This window comes from Sceloporus occidentalis, unplaced genomic scaffold (assembly GCF_023333645.1).
Source record: "Sceloporus occidentalis isolate IW3139 unplaced genomic scaffold, rSceOcc1.0.p SCAF_22, whole genome shotgun sequence".
In the NCBI taxonomy this organism is placed as follows: domain Eukaryota; kingdom Metazoa; phylum Chordata; class Lepidosauria; order Squamata; family Phrynosomatidae; genus Sceloporus; species Sceloporus occidentalis.
The window spans coordinates 8,944,429-8,965,143 of NW_028317002.1; the positions used below are offsets into that span (position 1 = coordinate 8,944,429).

The 20,715-nt window shown below is 38.4% G+C and overlaps 1 protein-coding gene across 2 annotated transcripts in view; it reads right to left on the reverse strand.

Annotated features, from left to right (window-relative positions):
* Positions 1-20,715, reverse strand: part of LOC149300973 (double C2-like domain-containing protein beta) — a 216,649-nt gene that overhangs the window by 2,548 nt on the left and 193,386 nt on the right. For both annotated transcript variants that reach the window (XM_089484551.1, XM_089484550.1), the window contains one exon: positions 796-877. In XM_089484551.1, coding sequence (XP_089340677.1) covers positions 796-877 — 82 coding nt within the window. The remainder of the gene's footprint in view (positions 1-795; positions 878-20,715) is intronic.

Here is a 20,715-nt window from a genome sequence, read left to right on the forward strand (position 1 = left end):
CTAAATGATAAAATTAACGAAAATATGATTATATGAAAATAATATAAATGCAAATGGAAGACACTGATCATTACTTTTTTTGTATTGTTTCACATTGAAAGAAATATGTTTATTTTGCACAGGGATTGTAGCGCTTGATTACGTGTGTTCTAAACTGAAGCACATCTTCCTACCTTTGATAGTGTAGATCTTTCCTTTCACATAGTTCAACTGACCTACAGCTCATCTTTTCAAACAATGGATAAATACCCTTTTACTCTAGGATGTAATCATGAGACTTCTACCAGATGGTTCCAATGCCCTTTGGGACACTACAGAGTACAGACAGGGTGATCATTGTGGTGGACCCTGCTGAACTTATGGGCTGATCCAATCACTCTTTCATATCTTAAATAAAGAAGCAGAGGCTCAGCACTCAAATGGTAAGGTGAGTTTATTTCACCCAGGCAATGTTTGGACACACAGGTCTTTCTCAAGCATTTGAGTGCTGAGCCTCTGCTTCTTTATTTTGGATTTATTGAAGGACTTGGTGGTACCCTGGCTTGTGCACCATCTCACAACTGAGTGCTGTATTCCAACCTTTGTTTTTGTCTTTCATATTTTAATCTTCCTCTGGACTTACTCTGGTTTAAGAGCTATTCAACAGGCAGACATGCTTTTATATATCACTCACAGCTGTTGTCAGATGAGCAGAGATGTGCCCAGATAGACCACATCATATGAAATATTACATTTGGCTAAATTAAATATGACATCCACTGTATAAATTAAGTCCCATCCCAAGCTTATGGTTACCTCATTGAACTCTGGATTTAAAGTCTTCTTTTTCACAGCTGTCTTGTGTTTAGATTTTTTATCTTCATCTGGTTTTAAGTATCTGAAACACAGAGTAATATATACATTAACTTCATGTGGAAAATAAAGGTAAGGATTTGTCTGTAAATTGGAGTCTGACAGTAAAAGTCATTAGAAATTACAAATTTGTTAAAAAATTTTTTTTTTTTCCTAATAAGTTCTGTGGGTATGCCGCCTAACAAAAGCAAAACAAGTAATACTGTTTACAGTCAGTTGTATGGGTATTACCGTATTGGCTCGAATATAGGCTGCACCCTTAAAGTTTGGTGCTATTTTAAAGAAAAAAAATTTTTTAAAGAAAAAAATACACATTAGTGGAATGGTAAAACAGTATTTTATCTAACGATCAGGAATACATGTATTTTAACATCTTTGGTATCTATCAGTTAGTCCGCATATGTTATATACAAACAGAAAACCAATAGCCATTTTAAGGTCCCCCCCCTTAATTCATAATGCACCTTACTTAGGTGCATTATACACCTTACTTAGATATACACCTTACTTAGATATGCCCCTCTGCCCCCTGATATGCCACACTGCCCCCAGATATGCTTTATAACCCTTGATATGCCACTCTGCCCCCAGATATGCCACTCTGCCCCTAATATGCTTTATAACCACTGATATGCTTTATGCTCCCAGCTATGCCACTCTGACCCCCCAGATATGCTTTATGCCTCCTAGAAATGCCCACCTGCCCCCCCTTTATGCAAGTGTCACTCTGCCCCCCTGATACACCCACCAGGCGCCCGGAACGGCATGTCCCGGGCATCGGGCGACACAAACTGCGCATCCCTGCGCTAAGCCCCGAATATAGGCCACACCTTCACTTTAAAGACCTAAAGTGGGGGGAAAAAGTGCGGCCTATATTTGGGCCAATACGGTAATATTTGCTTATGTTTGACTGAATTACAAGGTATTTAAATATGCATTCTTTGTTGGTGTGGCTGCATAGGACACTAAGCTGTCCCATTTTTATTACTGGCAATTTTGAATATTCAGTTTTCTCTCTCTTTTGTAATAATGCTATGGCATTCTAGAAGTAGCATGTTTTGTAATGTAAAAACAATATAATATATCTTACAGTACAGTATGTGGCAGGCAATAATCTTAATTCAGACCAGAACAGGATTTACCTACAGTTGGTTGATGGATTTACATTGGGCTATTTGGCAGAGCTATGTAAAAATATATTTATATACCTATGTCTGAATTGTTCGGTCAGTTTAATATTTTACAGTTAAAAAATATCCCATAAACCTCTGCAGTATAATACATTAAGTTATGGGAATTTTAAAAGGTCATAGGATGTCAGATTCCATTTTCTCCAGTTTTGTTCCCAAACCTAAAAATGAAATTTACTTTATGCTTTATGTTACGCATGACTGGTAAACTCAACTTCTTTAGTTACCAAATCTAGTGTTTGGAAAAGCATATCTGACATAAGCCACAAATTTCCTAGGAATCATTTATTCTCTGGGTATGATGTGTTGCCACTACGGGTTACTACACAAACAAGTGGGTTGAATTAGTGCATTCCATATTGAATTCTATTAAAATATTAGTACTACATTATATATTTCTAATACATTCTTTACTTTGTTAGTTCCATTTTAATTTTGTAAATCAACAGTCAAATTATGAAATAATATTCATATGCAAAGTATTTTGTCCTGGGTGGCCTTTGGTCTGTAGGGAGACCTATTCCATTAAGAGGAATTGTTTGGAACAGTATGAAATTGTTGATGACCCTATGGATACCACTACCATAGTAGCTTGTCTGCTACTGGGGCAGATACGTAAGTAACCATTTAGGACTGTATACTATGACTGTTAATGTAAATTGTGTTTCTCTGGAAAATCAAAGGGGATACCATGTTTATCATCCTGCCACATTTTCTGAGCTTATTGAACTGTTGCTTTAAAATTTTAACCACATGGCCCATATGGCCATCCACTTAATAAAATTTTTTGATGTTATCACAAGACTCTGATCTGTGCCACCACAAAATAAAAAAAAAGTGATTACATTTTAATGTTATTTGAATTTAATGTAATGCAAATGTCCTTCTGGCACAATCATTTATAAATGAAATGAGCCAACGCTTTCCTGAAATGTTACCTTTAATATACCCTTATGGTGGATGCAGAGTAAATGTGGATCTGTAATAGCTTCACTTTACCCATAGAGGTCGCATATGCTGCACAAGTGTTTGGAAAAAGGACATTAACATTCACAGCACTTTTGCACAGTGAATGGAATAATTTAGCTTCACAGTTATCAATGACAGCCAGAAGACACAAAAGCAACATATTAAATAAAGTTTAGTAACACTTTAAATAATAGGGATAGCCCACTGCTAAGCATCCGTTTGTTGCTGAACTACAACTCCCATCATTCTCTGTAAGCCTTTGTCCAAAGAGACGGATGTGTTTGACAATATCTAAAGAGCTACCTTTTGGTTAGTTTAGAATATTCATGGAAATATAGTCTCGTCTTCTAGTGGCACTCTCTTACGTGATTGAATACATTAGGCATTGGGACTAAGTGTCATTTTGTCAGATTTCTGTAAAAATGCAAAGGGTGTCTATTTTAATTTGTCAACCTTATTCATTCCCCAGTGTTATTTGTATTGTACATTACATGCATGATTCGACATTTTAAAACAAAAAGCCTTTATCTTATCAGCTCATAATGTGTATTATATAGATGCACATTACTGTATCTTGGGTGCTTGAAAGGATTGCTTGATTAAGTTTATTATTCATATATTACCTACAAGGTAAACTGTGACGCAGCGAAGAACACGAACATTGGTAGCTTGTAGTATGTAGTACATACGGTGATAGCATCCATATAGTGTCAAAAAACAACTGTACACCTAAAAGCTAAAATCATGCAAAATAAATGACAGTAATCACATCATACAATTAAAATAACACATTTAACAGTTAGAGGGGTACATAAATAGGGGTTTTGCAGCAAGAATAACACCTGAGGATGGGGGGTGAGGTGGGAAGGGGTATGATAACAGTCCAAGGGCAGGGCGGATCAGGAGAGTGGGGACTGGGGATTATAACTCCTTAAAGCTATCAATGATAGAGTAGTCTCTGAGCAAGCCGAGGATCAGCCTGTGTCTCGGTTCCCTACCCAGGATCAGGTGGTTCCTTAAGACAACACATTACGCACCAAGCTTTTTTTTACGGCATCTTCTGTTTGAGTTCCTGGAAAGAATCAATACAAAACTTAATGATAGGAGAGGAACTTTTTCTCCATTGAGCTCGTTTTCCAAGGTTCTCAACAACGCCTGTGCAAAAGGACTGTTTAGTAAAGTGGCTTCCCATAAGATACACTGTGGGCAGTGTCTGAAGCTGCCCAGTCCCATACATAAATATCCTTAAGGGGAGGCCTCCCTGAACAGCCATGTCATATCATTGTGTTTATAGGTCAGCCTGCTCAATACCAGACAGTCCGCTGTTGTGGCATTGGGAAGTCCTGGAACCTATTTCATTTTTTATTTGGAGCCTATAGATCACCCTAGGGGACCACATGGCTACTTTTACTCTCTCCAGTTGGTGTTCCTTCACAAACTTGGTAACATTCTGCTAAAACCAGGATGTGTGCCAGTTGTAAGGGACGGAGCTGTCCCACTTGTCCAATTTCTGGCTCCTTCAGAGGGGAAGCAAGTAAAAGCAAGACAATGAGTTTTTGGCAGAACCTTTGTAGCGTCTTTCCGAGTCCCACGCACACAGTTAACACAAAAGATGTGCTCAGCAAGCTTAGTATATCAGACACTCATGTGCCACCCTTGGAAGGGTTCTTGTATACAAATGCGCATTTTAGTTCCATTTTGAAGCCCCAGATGAAGGTGAAAAACTGTCCAGGTGATGGCTCGACTAGCTGTGGTTGCTAATTCACAAAAGCATTGGCTATATATATTCCTTGCTCTCCACTGACGTTGGAGAACAAGTCAGAGACTTAGCCAGCATCATCTTGTGCACAGTGGTAGAGGGTAAGCTGTGGTTGAGGTAAGGGGCTAAGTGAGGAATTGAGGTGAGGGAAGGAGGGAGAGGGGAAGGCAGGAGTATGCATGTATGACTGTATGTACCCTGTTAACCGTGGGGTCATATAACCTTGCTTTACAGGACCCTTGTAGGCATTGGCTCTAGGTGGGGCAACTATTTATGCCGCCTCCTGTAAAATGCTGCCTTTAGGCCTAGTCAGCCTAGGCCAGGATACAGCTTTGGGTCTACGATGTCAGCAGGAACGTCCCGCAACATCAGCGGGTCTGCCTCACAACATCTGCAAGACCGCCTGAGTCAGCAGGACCACCCACCGTCACGTTAGCCGGAACCAGACAGTTCCCAGGTACTGTCAGTAGGCTCATACTATTAGCTGCTATAGTGACTGTATTACTTTTACCAATTTGTCCCATAGTTGCTGTGTATAAATTGCCATAATTTTGAGATAGATACCCCAGGTTTACTACCCATTGAAATATTGAATGCAGTGTGCAGTGAATGGATGTCTTTTCCAAGGGAAGGAGATGATCTTGAGACATTAATTATTAGCCAAACATCTTTTTTTTGCTGAGGGGGAAGCAGGGCTATTGTAAAAAGGGTAGTTTAAGAGATAGGAATGGCTCAAAAAAATGGAGACTGGCAAAACGCCAAATTAAATAAGTGAGGGAATGGGGTGATATTAGAAAATAAAAATGAGAGAACAGAAAAATCACAGGCGAATTAAACGCCAAACAGGTAATGCCATATGGTTAGAAAACCTAGGCAAGATAAGCTTATTATAAGAGGACCAAAAGAGAGGCAGAACCAAATTATTACTACTAGTAATTATTAGTACTTGAAAGTACCATAATAGCTACTCTGAGTGCTGTTTGAATATGGTCCTATTTATTTCTAGTGTTTGTCTTCAAAGATTGCACGCAGGCTTTGTGAATTAAAAAGCAATTACCATTCTAACAATAATAAACTGCTAAATAGGATTATTTTCTATTTGCTTCTCCCAATAGAAGCATTTGTTCTCTGTTGGCCTTGGGTAATGTATAACACTGCTTGGAGGATTAGACATACAGGGGCATGCCTTTGTATGCAGTGGAGAAAGAGTTTGTTACTGGAACATGCAGAATAATGCGTGACTGAACCTGAGACTAATGTGTACAATACATTAAAAAAAATGGGAAATATTTGCCAGGGATTATCTTTTCTTAGTTTACATTGCATCCTAACAAGGACTACAAATGGAAATTTCATTTAAATGCTTTTTATTTAAATGCATGTGATCATGCAGTGTTGCATATTTCCAAAATAGTAACATGGATATTCACATACATGTGCATTTTAAATTTGTATATGATATTATTTCTTTACTGTAGATTATAGAATTATAGATCAGAGCACTGACAAATGTTCATTTTTAAAATAGTCAAGCTTTCTACTTATTGACTTCTCATCAATTCATAGGGTAATTGCAAATATCTTAACAACGTATACAAGCTTCTTACTTTGAGATTACAGGATGTGGTTATCATGTCAGTTTATATCTTCATTTTCTATCTTGCAACTTGATTTTATTGGGCAGATATACTTAGATACATGACAGCTCTGATATGAAATATTGATAGAATTGCAGCATCAATTTCACATGGTTTTGTATTGATAACCAGATTTGTCGATCTCTCTCGCTCATGGACGTTTGGTCAGGATCACCTTGCAAAGATGGCAAGACAACATTTATTTCACTCCCTAACGACAGATATTCTAAAGCAGAACTTCTCAATGTCCATCCACTATTAATCCACAAGTGGATCAATAAGTGTGTGTCAGAGTTGTCCTGCAGGGTCCACATGTCTAATGAAAGGACTACCTTTGCCCTGTAGCTAACAATCACTTGACTGATACAGGACTGATTGTGGTGACCTCACCCACAGAGCATACAGAATATAATTATACATAACTTTGACCAAAAATGTGAATACATATTCTGAAGCATGTTTCTAACTTAAAGAAACCATGTAGTATTGGTTTGGTGTATTGTGCTTTTCTTAAAGACATAGACTATGGAAATGATATATTGCGAATGGATTACCAAATTAGGACACTTGTGTTGGTAGGTGTACCCAGAAGAAGTGGGTGAAAATAGTAACTGTCCCCTGAAGACTTTTGGGAGGTATGGATTGATTACTTGCTTTCTGTTTAGGTAGTTATTTTGTATACAGGTGTTTTTTTTCTTTTTCATTTAGCCCTGCTGCGGGTAAGCAGCAAGGTTAGGATCCAGATCCCCCGCAGTGCTGCAGGGGACCTGGATCCTCCTGTCCATCAGCCATGGACATCTGCGCAATGTGCGTAGACAACCTCTGCTGCCGGAACTTCCGCCAGGGCTTCTATGGTGGAGCACCGGCGTGACATAACCTTCCTGTTGTCCTCCATAGAAGCCCTGGCGGAAGTGCCGGCAGCGGAGGTTGTCTACGTGTATCGCGCAGATGTTAACCGGCCGGCCCCGGTAGGCACCATGGAGTCTGGTGGTGCATTGGTAAGTCGGGGGGGGGGGATTCTAGGAAGCAGAGTGGGATATCAGAGGGGCAGAGTGACACTTGCATAAAACATATCTGGGGGGGGCAGGTGGGCATTTCTAGGGGGCAGGTGGGCATTTCTAGGGTGCATAAAGCATATCTGGGGTGTAGGTGGGCATTTCTAGGGGGCATAAAGCATATGAGGGGCAGAGTGGCATATCTGGGGGGCAGAGTGGCATATCAGGGGTTATAAAGCATATCTGGGGCAGAGGGGCAAATCTCTAAGTAAGGTGCATTATGAATTAAGGGGAGGGGACCTTAAAATGCCTATTGGTTTTCTGTTTGTATTTAACATATGCTGACAAACTGATAGATACGAAAGATGTTAAAATACATGTATTCCTGATCATTAGATAAAATACTGTTTTACTATTCCACAAATGTGTTTTTTTCTTCAAAATAGCACCAAACTGTAAGGGTGCGGCCTACAATCGAGTGCGGCCTATATTCGAGACAATACGGTATTTATTGTTTTGCATAGCGCTATCATATTCTACTGTGGGGTACAATGGGTTACAGGATATAACAAGTATACCTTAAATGAAGATCTATTTTGCAACAATGTATAAAGGAGGCATTGGCAGTACTGTTATGTATTGATTTACATAGCACCATCATATTCTGCAGTCATGTACAATTTTATTTTTCTGAAGCAAATCTCTTGGAATGTTAATTAAAAGTTATTTATAATACAGCCCAAAACCAATGTCACTGACAACAGCAATTAAAAGTGCTGATTGTATATCACTAGATTTTATAATCTAAATAAATATTGGGAATCAACACAGCACATAAATGATCAAATTTCATCAGTGCTCTAATAACGGTTTTCAAAGTGCTTTTTCTTTTTAACCCTTTTCATTTTCATGCTAATCAGCTGGGCATCATAATGCTGCTTTTGTGCATACTGATGGTTTCTCAACAAAAAAGGCTCTTTTTCTCTGCTGTGTGTTGCATTTACAATGCAAATTATTTGGCACCGTATCCTGTTTTCAGTGATTCTAAAAAAAAAAAATTACAAAAACAAATTCTTGTCTTCTAAGCAACATTTTTCCAAATTTTGTCCTTTGTCCTTTACATAGTGTTTTTTCATTAAGCTGATCCACAATATATTATTTAAAGATTATTTGATTTATCAGAGTGCATAATTAGCTGAGAAGCAATTGCTGCTTTAACATGTGTCAGAAAATAAAGTATATATTTTTTTGATTGGCCAGTCTCTAGCTTGCTACTGCACATACTTACCGCTAGCCACATCTAATACGAACTCCATAAGCGTGAGCAAATATTTGTCCTGTTGATTTCAGTGGCAACAGGTTTAATAATGAAGAAGAAGAAGAACAGTTCACTCGTGAGTGTGAGGGGCAGGCTGGGCCGGGGGTCAATTGCCTCCCAGGTCGCCCTAAGTCTAAACTAAACGGCCTTCGGCTGCCCACAAATACACATTGGGCAATACACAAGGGTGGGGGGGGGAAACATTACAACTAAAGGGGTGCTGGCTGGGGCATAAATACACAAGGGGGAAAACACACAAACAACAAACCAGTGTGGAAAGCATTTTTTTGCTTTGTGTAGCCTAACCCGTCCTAATGCGGGTGTCGGTATGGCAGAGCCTGTCCTGGTGTGTGTGTGTGTATATGTTTGGGTGTCGGTGTGGCAGAGCCTGTCCTGGTGTATGTGTGTTTGGGCGTCGGTTTGGCAGAGCCTGTCCTGGTGTGTGTGTTTGGGGGTCGGTGTGGCAGAGCCTGTCCTGGTGTGTATTTGTCTGTTTCCTGGCACTTTAATTACTGCAGGAATAAATAAAACCATTTAATTTTTACTTATCCAGAGGTAAAACACCCTCCTGAATTTGTAGTCACTTCAGGGGACAAAAAAGATTTCTTCTTGGCCCAGAAATCAGTGAGAGGAAAAGTAAAGGTTTTGTGTTATTTACTCTGTTTCAATCTGCATATTTTATAAAAAAAGATTAGTGGCACTAAATTGTGGCTTCAGGCGTCCCATGTATGATGACTGTTTTAGTATACTGATTACTCTCAGTCCCATCACATAAGATTCTATCCTATATTATCTGCCAAGTACTGATGTCATCTTTATCCAGTATACATCGATGCCGATGCATTAAGATTCTGTCTATTTTATTTATTTCCATAAAATGGGCACCAAAATGGCCCTGCCTCCAGTGTGCATCAGCCAGGTTAAATCCAGCTTGTACCCGCAGTGTTCTCCAGCCTTGTGCAGTTTTATTTGGCTAAACTTGTTTTAAATTGTTTTTGGACTGACTTTGTTTTACTGTTTAAGTAATTTAGTATTGAGAGAATGACATATAAAAGTTGATCATAAAAACGTTCCCACTGCTTTTTTCAGTATTGCCAAATTAACCCTGTATTAATATGCATTATAAAGCTAAAAGGCCATATTTTCTCTCAGTGAAAAATGAGTTAGGCCCATGCACACATACATTTCCGATGAAGTGGCCCACTGCAGGAAAAACTTGGACACACCTGCCATAGACTCTTAGGAAGTATTTCCTACATAGTGTGATATTAGCCTATTATTTATTATGCATAGATTCTGCTGTTGTCACAAATAAAATTCAGAATCCTAAACATATGTAGGACAACCTGTACTTACTTTATATGAATGTTCTTAATGATAATACCAAAAGTACTTCTGGTGAGCTCCCTCAGTCTAGTTGTATATGCTGTCAGCATCCTGCTCTAAATCAAGGTGCCACAACAACCCACAGTGATCACTCCCTTTAACCCTCCTTTATGCAAGATACTGATGTAGCAAACGTGCACAATATCAGATAGCTAGAAAGGGAATAATCCCCAGCCTGTGCATTAAATGTTATCTGCTGTCGCATTAGGGTTACACCTAGAAATATACAGCACAGCCTTTAAGAGATCTGGCCAGCTGGATCCCTAAAGGTGGACTGGACCTGCAGCAGCTACTTCTTTTCCTTCTATTAAAGATAGTCAATAAATTGTGAGTCTAATAATTTGATTGAGTAAAAACCAGTCTAGTGTCAAGTTACCTTCTTTTAATTAGACACACTACAAACATAACTCTTAACTGTTCAGATGTCAATAAATGGTAAAATTATAAGTCTAACGCACTTAAACACTTGAGGTCAGTAATTTATATTTATAAAATACAAAATATGCATTATAAATGCAGTCTACCAGCTGTTACTGGGTGGACATTTCCTATAAACTTCTATAGGCCTCCATATGCATGTTTATATGGCAGGTAGACATTTGAGGGATGTTTTTATTTAACTACATGACGCACAATATTTCTGACAGTGTTTCTATGTGTTTTTTACACAAAGTATATTGATATTCAGTCCGCCCTGGTAGTTAGTTTTCTGTTTACCACAAAAATGGTGATTTAAATACATAAATGTTTAATTCACAAACAAATATCAATGTATATTATTAATCTGGCAGTGCATTATGTTTCACCGGTATGGATTTAAGATTTGAGCAGGTAGGAGTAAATAAACATCCCCTATCGATCTAAGAAAGGTTTGGAAACTTGCTAGAGATGTTTTTAATAGATAACTTGACATTTAGCTAAATATTGGTGGGAAAGCCAATAATAAAACTTATTTTTAATTAGGTGTGGGAACTGGGCACTGAACAATGCTAAACAATGGTTTATTCTGGCCTAGGCAGACTAGTTTGGCGGAGACCCTATACAGGAGAGGATGCCAATGGCTTCAGTGTAGAAAGTGTTGAAGCACTACGCCTAAACCAGGGTTGGTTGGTTTACAGTATATGTTGGTTATATCGTGTTATTTTAATAATTGGTTACGTGACTCGTTTTGGGCCAAATTTTGCGCTCAAAGCAGAACGTTGCTTATATTATCAACAAGCAAACACAATGTAATGACATATTGTGGAGTGTCACAATGGGTTACATAGTTGGCCAATTATTGATCCATAGTGAAATTAAAAGTATTAAATCAATTTTGATGTCTGTGTTTTATTTAGAGGAATGACAATAGACTGTCCCACAGTGGTGTGCCTCCTCTGTACCATGTATGTAGCTAGCACTCTGAGGGTTAACTGAGGGTTAACTTTTATTGACAATCAAGACCTCCCCAACAGCCAACAAACTCCTATAGGTGTCTCAAATGGAGTATTCAATAAAAGTTCTAATAACTGGGTTATTTTGAAGCACTGTCTTTCTGTGTTAATTTGCTTACATTCTTTATATTTCAACGGTTCATATTTATTTGCTCTGATTTACTGTGTATCTGCAAATAAAAATAGTTAAATGTATCACATTTGTTTCCTTCACTCATAGAAAATATTATCTTACACATTCTGATATTATTGTGTTTATTTTATAAAAAGTTACAATATACTAACTTGTCAAAGATAACACATTTTGTTTTTTCAGTCTGTTGACTGCATAATAGTAATACTGAGATATAAAGACATTTACAATATATAAAGACATTTACAATAGATATAATCTAGAAGACCCACCTAGTCTGTACAGTTCCTATCTATAAAACATAATGTCACATGGATGAATATTTCATTTCACATTCCATAATTTCCTAAGCAATTCATCATTCTTTGTTATAGTTACTACTATTGATCTTTATCTATTGCAATGTAATTGGTTGCTTCAAAGGCACTGTTCCACAAGGGGAGATCCAAACCCCACCTCAGGAAGGTCACTCACACTAACAGACACTCATACTTCCATGCATACTCAGGCATAACACAAACACCCAGTTACTTACACTAGAAAACACCCCATACGCTTACACAGACAAACACACACTAACACAACCACTCACACTAAGACAACCATACACTAACACACACCCAGGCACACACTAATGTACCCAGGTCCTGCATTTGTGTCAAATGGCAAGATTTCCTGGCAAAAATCAAGAATTAATTCTTGGGAGGGTTTAGGCATTCATCAGTACTAGGAATGATGATTCTGATTCTGGTTAAAAAGTCTTATCATGGTAGCAATTTCATTGGCATTACTTTTCTTTATGAAGTGCCAACATATTCCACAGTGCGGTTTCAAAGTCACAGTAACACTAAAAATGACAATATACAAAATGGACAGTAACATTAATACATGATGCAGAAGAGGGCCCTTGCAAGCTTACAGTCTATTAGGAGGTTGAGATGAATGAACGTGAATGAATGACAGAACATAAAGGAATTCTTGGGCAAGCATGATTTGATTGCAGTGAAGGTCATATGGAAAGACAGAAATACGTCAATCTCAACCATGGGGAGAACAGATTGTTTTTTTTCACAATGTAGCTTATGGGTACCAGGAGGACATATTGTAGGATTCTCCGAACATGTGGTTTTTTTTAGTGATCATTTAAAGTTAAGTTTAGGGAATGCCAGAGAATATAAATAGCACAGGTAAAGTTGTCTAATGAAATACTCAACTGGTAGCTGTATTTCCTGTCTCAAAAGGTAAAATCATCTTTGGAGATTTAGCTTATGTCCATTAAGTAATGTAATGTGAAACTCATCATCTTCAAATGATGCAGTGCTTTACTTAAGTTGTACATTTTGAACCCTGCTTAGCTTGGTCCTCCAGAATTACAATCAACTATGTTGGCTGAAACTATTACTTTTGCTGCACACAGATATTAGTTCAGGCTTTCATGAAGGTACTTCACTGTCACAAAATACCTTTTCACTTTTCATGGTTCATGTCACTAATTGGTCAGACTCTTATATATCATTCAAAAATATAATAAAGTCACCAAACTGTTTCAGGTTTGCTTACCTCTTAATCTTCACTTAGCCACACTCTTTCCAGTTATGTGACCCTGTTATACATCCATCCTTTTATCCATGTTCTCCATTTTCTTTTCTCCCAGGCACTTCCTAGCTATCATCTTTAGCCCTGTTTCACTACCTGGCAACAACCATGTAGATGCTCTGATTTGAACATTGGGAACTATTACAAGAAGCCTTTTTTAATCTTTTCTTATGCAGTTCACTCACATATGGACAGCAATGTGTCTAGAATAATCATTACATTACATCTCATGCTATCTCCATTCCTTTATCTATGTAGACTTAATATTATTATCCTGCATTGTGTTTCCTATGCTTTCCATTAAGTAAGCCAACCTGGTGAAGCTTGGTGACTTTCTATATTTTTGAATTGTACATAAAGGAGTGAACATCCTTGGGTCCTGTTAAATAGAACTAGAATGTTGCTGTGCAAGATAACATGAGAATAGACTAACCTAACCATGCCTTGGTAGATAAAGTGCCCATCGGATCACAGACATATTCTAGGTTGTTCCTGACATCAGTCACATATATCAACCTGATATATTATTAAATTGTGGCATTTGCCTGTCCCATACACATATATGCACATATATTCTGTCTCTCCCTCTTTAGCCAGCTCACTGTGGCTTACCAGAATCTTTAAGTAGAAATGTGATTTGTATTAAATCTGACAGAGACCAGGCTGGGAGAGAGACACTGTTAATCCCACAAACCACTAAAGCAGCAACAAGAAAAATCACAGCTGTCATATGGCTGTGGAAAACACATTTCAACATAAACAAAGACCTTTAAGAATATTCCTCTAAAGAAGAAAGCTAGACTAATGAATGCTGCATAGGTTCTCGGCAGCAGCTGCTAAGGGAAATGAATCAGGAAGGAAAGTATATATGTTTTCATTAATTACTGTCACTGCTGCAATTACCTGTTGAACAGTGTTGTTTTTGCATATGCTCCTGAAGCTATGAATGTAAATGAATCATAAAATCATAAAAAAACTAGTGGGTTTGATTTACATCCTGTGTGGGGTATGTAAATCTGTACAGTAAATTAACTCTTATGTGAAAGGTCAGCAGCTACAGATGAGATGTAAAATGCATGGAAGTATTTTAACACACTAGTTAACGCAAGTAAGACATTTTAATCTTGTTTGGTTCACAGTTTGGACCCTGTTTAGTGGAGAAGGTGACGTAGAAGGTCCACTTGTCCCCACAGAATCTTGTTGTTCCTTTCATCTTTTAATATTAACTTTTTCTACTCATCAATAAAATGGCATTCCTTTATTTATAATTATGTTTTGGGCTAAAATAACAATGTTTTTTATGTATTCCATATGATACCTTTCACTTAATTAAGACTGGAATGGATTTCTCCACTGTCATGGCACTTGTGCTAAGATTTTAGACTCCTGAGTTGTGACTATTGAAGACTATTCAGTTGTTTCCTGTTCTCAGCCAATTTAGTCTTTTTTACATTGGTTTTCCTTTGGGAATTTCTAAGATTTCCTTAAAAGTAAAAAGTGAGATCAGACATGAATCTCCTTGGTCACAGTAGCTAGGGATAACAACTGCACCTGACTGATAAGGTCAATATGCACATTTGAGGTTGCTGGTCTGCTTGCGGACAGGTTTTGGTTTTAGACTGTAATCTTGGGTGGGATTTAGTTGCCGTGCTGATGGAAATGTTCTTTTCCCTCATGTGAGACATTAGCGTCAACTCACTCTAAGGCAAGCTATTTAAATGTTGTCTGTTCTAGACTGAGAAATTCCTGCACTTTTGTTGTACATATTTCTATACTGAATTTACCAAAGGGGTTTATTTATGAACATGCAAGGTCATATAAGTTGAGTAAAAAAAATCAAGATCTGAAGCAGCAAACAAGTTGAGTAAAAGTACAATGTGCAAACTCACTAAAGCCAACTTGCATTTGCACTTGTCAAAAACAATCTCGACTTGCAAAGACTTGACAGCAGGAGAGTCAACCTGATCAGAGTTGAAACTAGCAAGCAATTCATGGATTCATGAACCTGTAAGTTGCTTGCAAGCTGCCAGCGCTAGTTAAAAGGTAGGAGGTGACATGCATGTCCTCTCCCTCTACATTTAACACACTAAAAATGTAAATAATTTAAATAAAAACAAAAACTAGGGTCACAAAGACCCCTCTAAACCCAGAGGGCAGTGTGTAATATCATTAGGGTATATAGGCCCAAGTATACCTCCTCACCACCATCCCTTGCTCAGTGGCATCCGACATGGCGGTGAGGAAGAAAGGGTGAGGGAGAGTGACAAAATGGGATCCATACCTCTTCAAATATTTTTATAAGCAACTTAACCTACTTCATCACAATATACAGGTGAAAGGGAGCAATGTTCCTCAAGAGTTTTAAATTAACCTCCCCTATTTCACCAGAAACAAGTTGCACACATGCGCTATGTACTGTAGTTTATTTCATTGTTAAGCCCATCCCGACTTCGAAGTGAATAGACCCAAAGGTGTTTTCCCTGGTGAGCTGAACTCACTCCTGCATAAACATAATTGTGTCATAATGACTCAGGGAGCCATCTCTATAGGTTTTCTATGCTTTCTATGAGGGTCACAAAGGTTAAGTATCCAATATTCCACCATGCAGAAAGGTGCAACACAAAAGGCTAAGTGATTCTCTTATTATATAGTATTGATATATGTCTGATATGGTGAATGTACATGTAATAATATATCAAGAAGAAACTTCTCATAAGGAATTTATTCACTGTACTCATTAAAGTTATTTGAAACTATATTAAACACTTTACTGTTCCTAATTTTGTAGTAATCCCTAAGTGTATTGGCCGATATGGATACTTTGAGTAGAAGCTGTAGCAATAAATTATGGGTAGCTGTAACACCACCCTGCACCAACACCACATTTGTTAACATACCCTTTTTAAAGTTCCAAAAGTTCTGTGATATAACTTGTGCGTGACTTATCTTTACTTAATATGTAGTTCTCTTTAGCATTTGCTATTTAATTAAAAGGTTAGAAGAAGGGTAGCAAAAATGATTAATCAGTTTAGAAATCCCATTTAATTTCTCCTTAAGCCTTTCCCCAGTAAATACAATGTCTTAAAAACAAAACAAAGTGCAAGACCTTAAGGGATGGAAATACAGGTCAGCAGTAAATCTATGATCAGTGTGTTGCTTAGCCAAGATAAATACATCATTCAATTTCCCCTCTTTAAGGGCAAGAGCACAGGTCAACTTCAATTATTTTTGTATAAGCATTGCTGATATATTGTAGTGGCTGTCTAATGTAAAGAATATTGGATAAACATTCATAGCTTCCTAACTGAATCCTGGGATTAATTAATCCAAATGTACAGGCTCACAAATTTTCACAAAGTTTGCTGTCTTAGTTTAGATGATGGCAATTTGCATATACTCCAGAATGTTATGAGGAGTGATCACTGCATTTCAGCTCTGCCCCAAAAGGACCAGCTGACATCATGTCGGTGATTCATTGCTTTGGACAAAAATTGATTCACAGGCAAGTATATTGCTGCTAGTAAGATTGCACCTAAATCAGCCATTTACCGGATCATCAAGAACTTCAAGGAGCACGGTTCAATTTTTTGTAAAGAATGTGTCAGGGCGCCCAGGAAAATCCAGCAAGCTCCAGGACCATCTCCTAACGTTGATTCAGCTGCGGGATCAGGGCGCCACCAGTGCAGAGCTTGCACAGGAATTGCAGCAGGCAGGCGTGAGTGCATCTGCATGCACAGTGAGGCGAAGACTTTAGGAAGATGTCCTGGAGAAGCCACTTCTCTCCAGAGACAGACTGATATTCTGCAAAAGGTACTGGGACTGGACTGCTCAGGACTAGGGTAAAGTCATTTTCTCTGATGAATCCCCTTTTCAATTGTTTGGGGCATCTAGAAAAAAGCTGGAGAAGACAAGGTGAGCGCTACCATCAGTCCTGTGCCATGACAACAGTTAAGCATCCTGAGACCATTCATGTGTGGGGTTGCTTCTCAGCCAAGGGAGTGGGCTTACTCACAATTTTGCCATTGAGCACAGCCATGAAAAAAGAATATTACCAACACATCCTTCAATAGCAACTGTGATGGAACCCTCCATCACTGGGGCCACTGAAGAGGCTAGTCTCGGCTAGTGACTAGGGAACCGGGGAAAGAGTGTTTTGACCCAGGCTAAGGCAGCACAAGTCAGCGGAGGTAGTCGGTCGGACTATGCCTTTTCCAGCATGATGGGGCACCTTGCCATGAGGCAAAAATGATAACTAAGTGGCTCGGGGGACAAAATATAAAAAAAAAAACATGGCCAGGAAACTCCCAAAACCTTAATCCCATTGAGAACTTGTGGTCAATCTTCAAGAGGCGGGTGGACAAACAAAAGCCCACATATTCTCTAAACAAACTCTAAGCATTGATTATGCAAGAATTGGCTGCCATCAGTCAGGATTTGGCCCAGAAGTTAATTGACAGCATGCCAGGTCAGATTGTAGAGGTCTTGAAAAATAGGGGTCAACACTGAAAATATTGACTTTTTGAATAAAATTAATGTAATTGTCAATTAAAGCCTTTGACACTTATGAAATTCCTGTAATTTTAGTTCAGTATACCATAGTAACATCTGACAAAAATATCTCAGAACACTTCAGCAGCAAACTTTATGAAGACCAAAACTTGTGTCATTCTCAAAACTTTTGGCCACATCTCTAGAGTTCTGTAAAACGGCATTACTTAATGAAACCTAAACCAGTTAGAGGCTCTTTTGCCCTCCTAGTGTGGACTTTAAAAAAATAAAAATAAATAAATGCTTGTCTTTTCATCTTTATCTACACAGTTAGAGAATTAAGAGCACCAGATGGCTCCTGTAGTGCCCGGAATAGAGTTGTGACACAAAAGGGTTAATAGTGCGATAAAGACATGCTTATATAATGGTTAATTGTGAAGAAAGGGGTTAATATGACATGTTTTAGTTATCCTTTGGATACACAAGCATATGTAACAGTAGGAATGTTCTCAGTCAGCTGGACATAGTTGAATATGTTCTTGAAGCTGAGATGTTGGAACTGAGCTTTTAGAAGCCTGACTTAAGTAATCACAGCATGTCTAAACAATTGTTAATGGGCAAGATCATGTAGACATAGACTTCCATGTATTACTAAATGACAAAGTGGGCCTATTCCAGAATAGTTGAGACTGGTGCCATAGATCACGGTATATACCCGACAATCAGCCCTGCAACTTGTCCAACACTGTGAAGTAGCAGATAGCTTTGAGGGTTTCCCAGTGCAAGAAGGGATGTAAGTTTAATGTTTCATTGCTGGTTATTGTGTACTTAATTTGGTTAAAAACTATATGCGCAATTTCATTCATTGAAGAAAAGTGTCATCTTTGGATCCTGAAGCCTGTTAGCCTCTGCCTGTTCTTGCTTATAGAAAATGTATACTGCTAGTTTGCATTAAAATAACTTCTAATCTACAGAATGTTTTTCTTAAGGGCCACCTGATAAGCAACATGGAGCCTACCTTATCTACGCAGCATCACAGGGGTTAACGGAAGCAGAAATTCGTAGGTTCGGCGTCAGATGTAACAGGCTCGTGCGAGCGACTCTATTGGTTGCCTGCAGGGCCCTCCTCTGGCATTAACCAATTGGTTGACATTAGAGGAGGCCCCTGCTGGCGATCAATAGAGTCACTCGCACGGACCTGTTACATCTGACGAGCTTTAAATCAGTGAACCTATGGATTTCCGAGTTTCGGCAGGATGATTTTAAAAGTCTATACGAGCGACTCTATTGGTCGCCAGCAGAGGACTCATCTGCCATCAATCAATGAAGTACAGGTGCACTTCATTGGTTGATGGCAGAAAAGTCCCCTGTCGGAGACCATTAGAGTTGCTCATATGGGCATTTCAATTCCGGCGCCAAAGCTGCTGCGTAGTATGTACTGCGTTATGCCCGTATTAACCCCTTCTACAAAATATGGGAAAAAAATGAAGAAGAAAAAAAAAAACCAACACGAATATTCACCAAACCAAACACAGGAACGGGCGAATATTCGTGGAATACTAAGTTTTTTTTTCCTTCAGATAAAGATAATTCAGATAAGGGATACTCACGACTTAGGGGGCATAGGAAAGAGGTGTCTGATCTCTCCTCTATTAAGTGAATCCTTTCCCTGCCTCCTTTTTGGCTATTCCCTGCTGTCCCCTTCTTTGTTCATGCTTCTCCCCGCGATCCAAGAGCACTTTGAGTCTATTGTTCAGGCTTCTCCCTGCGGCCCCAGAACGCTTTGTCTATTGTGCAGGCTTGTCTCCGCAGTCCCAAAGCGCTTCTGGTCTGAACAAGCGACAGGAAGCGCTCTGGGTCCAAGGGGAGGAGGCTAAACAACGGAGCAGACACAGATCTGTTATCCTTAATTGTCCCAAAATATATCTGAAATATTTCTGGTAAGGAATACTCAACCTATACTTCCTTAGCACTGATCACGTTTATCTAGATACACATTGTTTCATATTCCATTCACACATTTCCAAATCTACTGCTCTATTTCACAAAATGTATCACTGGCTTTTGCAAATCAACTAAATTCAAAATCTAAAATTTCAGATTGTTCACTGTTTTTTTTTGTTTAACTAAATAGTCTCGGACCAGGCCCTACTCTTTTTCAAAAAGCCTGTTTCCTCCTCCATCACATAGTTAAAATAAAGTGACTCCCAAAAACATAGACACCTAAAGAAAAAACACATAATGCAGGACAGGATTTGTTTCAATTCAGCGTAAATGTATAAAAAGTGATTCTGTCGAAGTATGAAAGGTGATCTTATTTCCATAACAACAAATGGGACGCTTCTGCATATTGGACAATATATCTGGTTGTTGTTGAGTGGTGAGGCAGCCTTCCAGGCATGCCAATCATTTATTGTACAGTAGCCTCTTTTTTTCTATGTCTACAAAATCCTATTCTGACCTGCCCACTCATGCCGGTAGGGTTTACCAGGTAGGCATGTGTTTGTTACACAGATTTGATTTTATATATATATATATATATATATATATATATATATATATATGTGTATATATATATATGTGTGTAGTTTCTATTTCTTAATGTTGTTCTTTTAATTAGTGTGTGTAACCATGTGACTATGATGTCATTTAGGTGTAAGCTTCCTATACTATTTATATGGCTTTAGAATGTCTATTGCACTTTGAAAAAGCCATTTGTTCGGCGAAACACGTTGTGTTTTATCCATTTTTGCTTTTATTATCTAATAAAGCTTTGGAATATTCTTATTTTTTTGGACCTCCATTTTCATTTTTATCTTGAATTTTATCCTGCTTTTTATTCAGATTTTTATCTCACCGGAGCTATTTCCTTGGTGGGGAAAATACCACCCATGCTGATGAGGATTGAGCAATCTTTATTTGCTCTCATAAATGTGTAACAGCCAGGAATGGTCAGGAT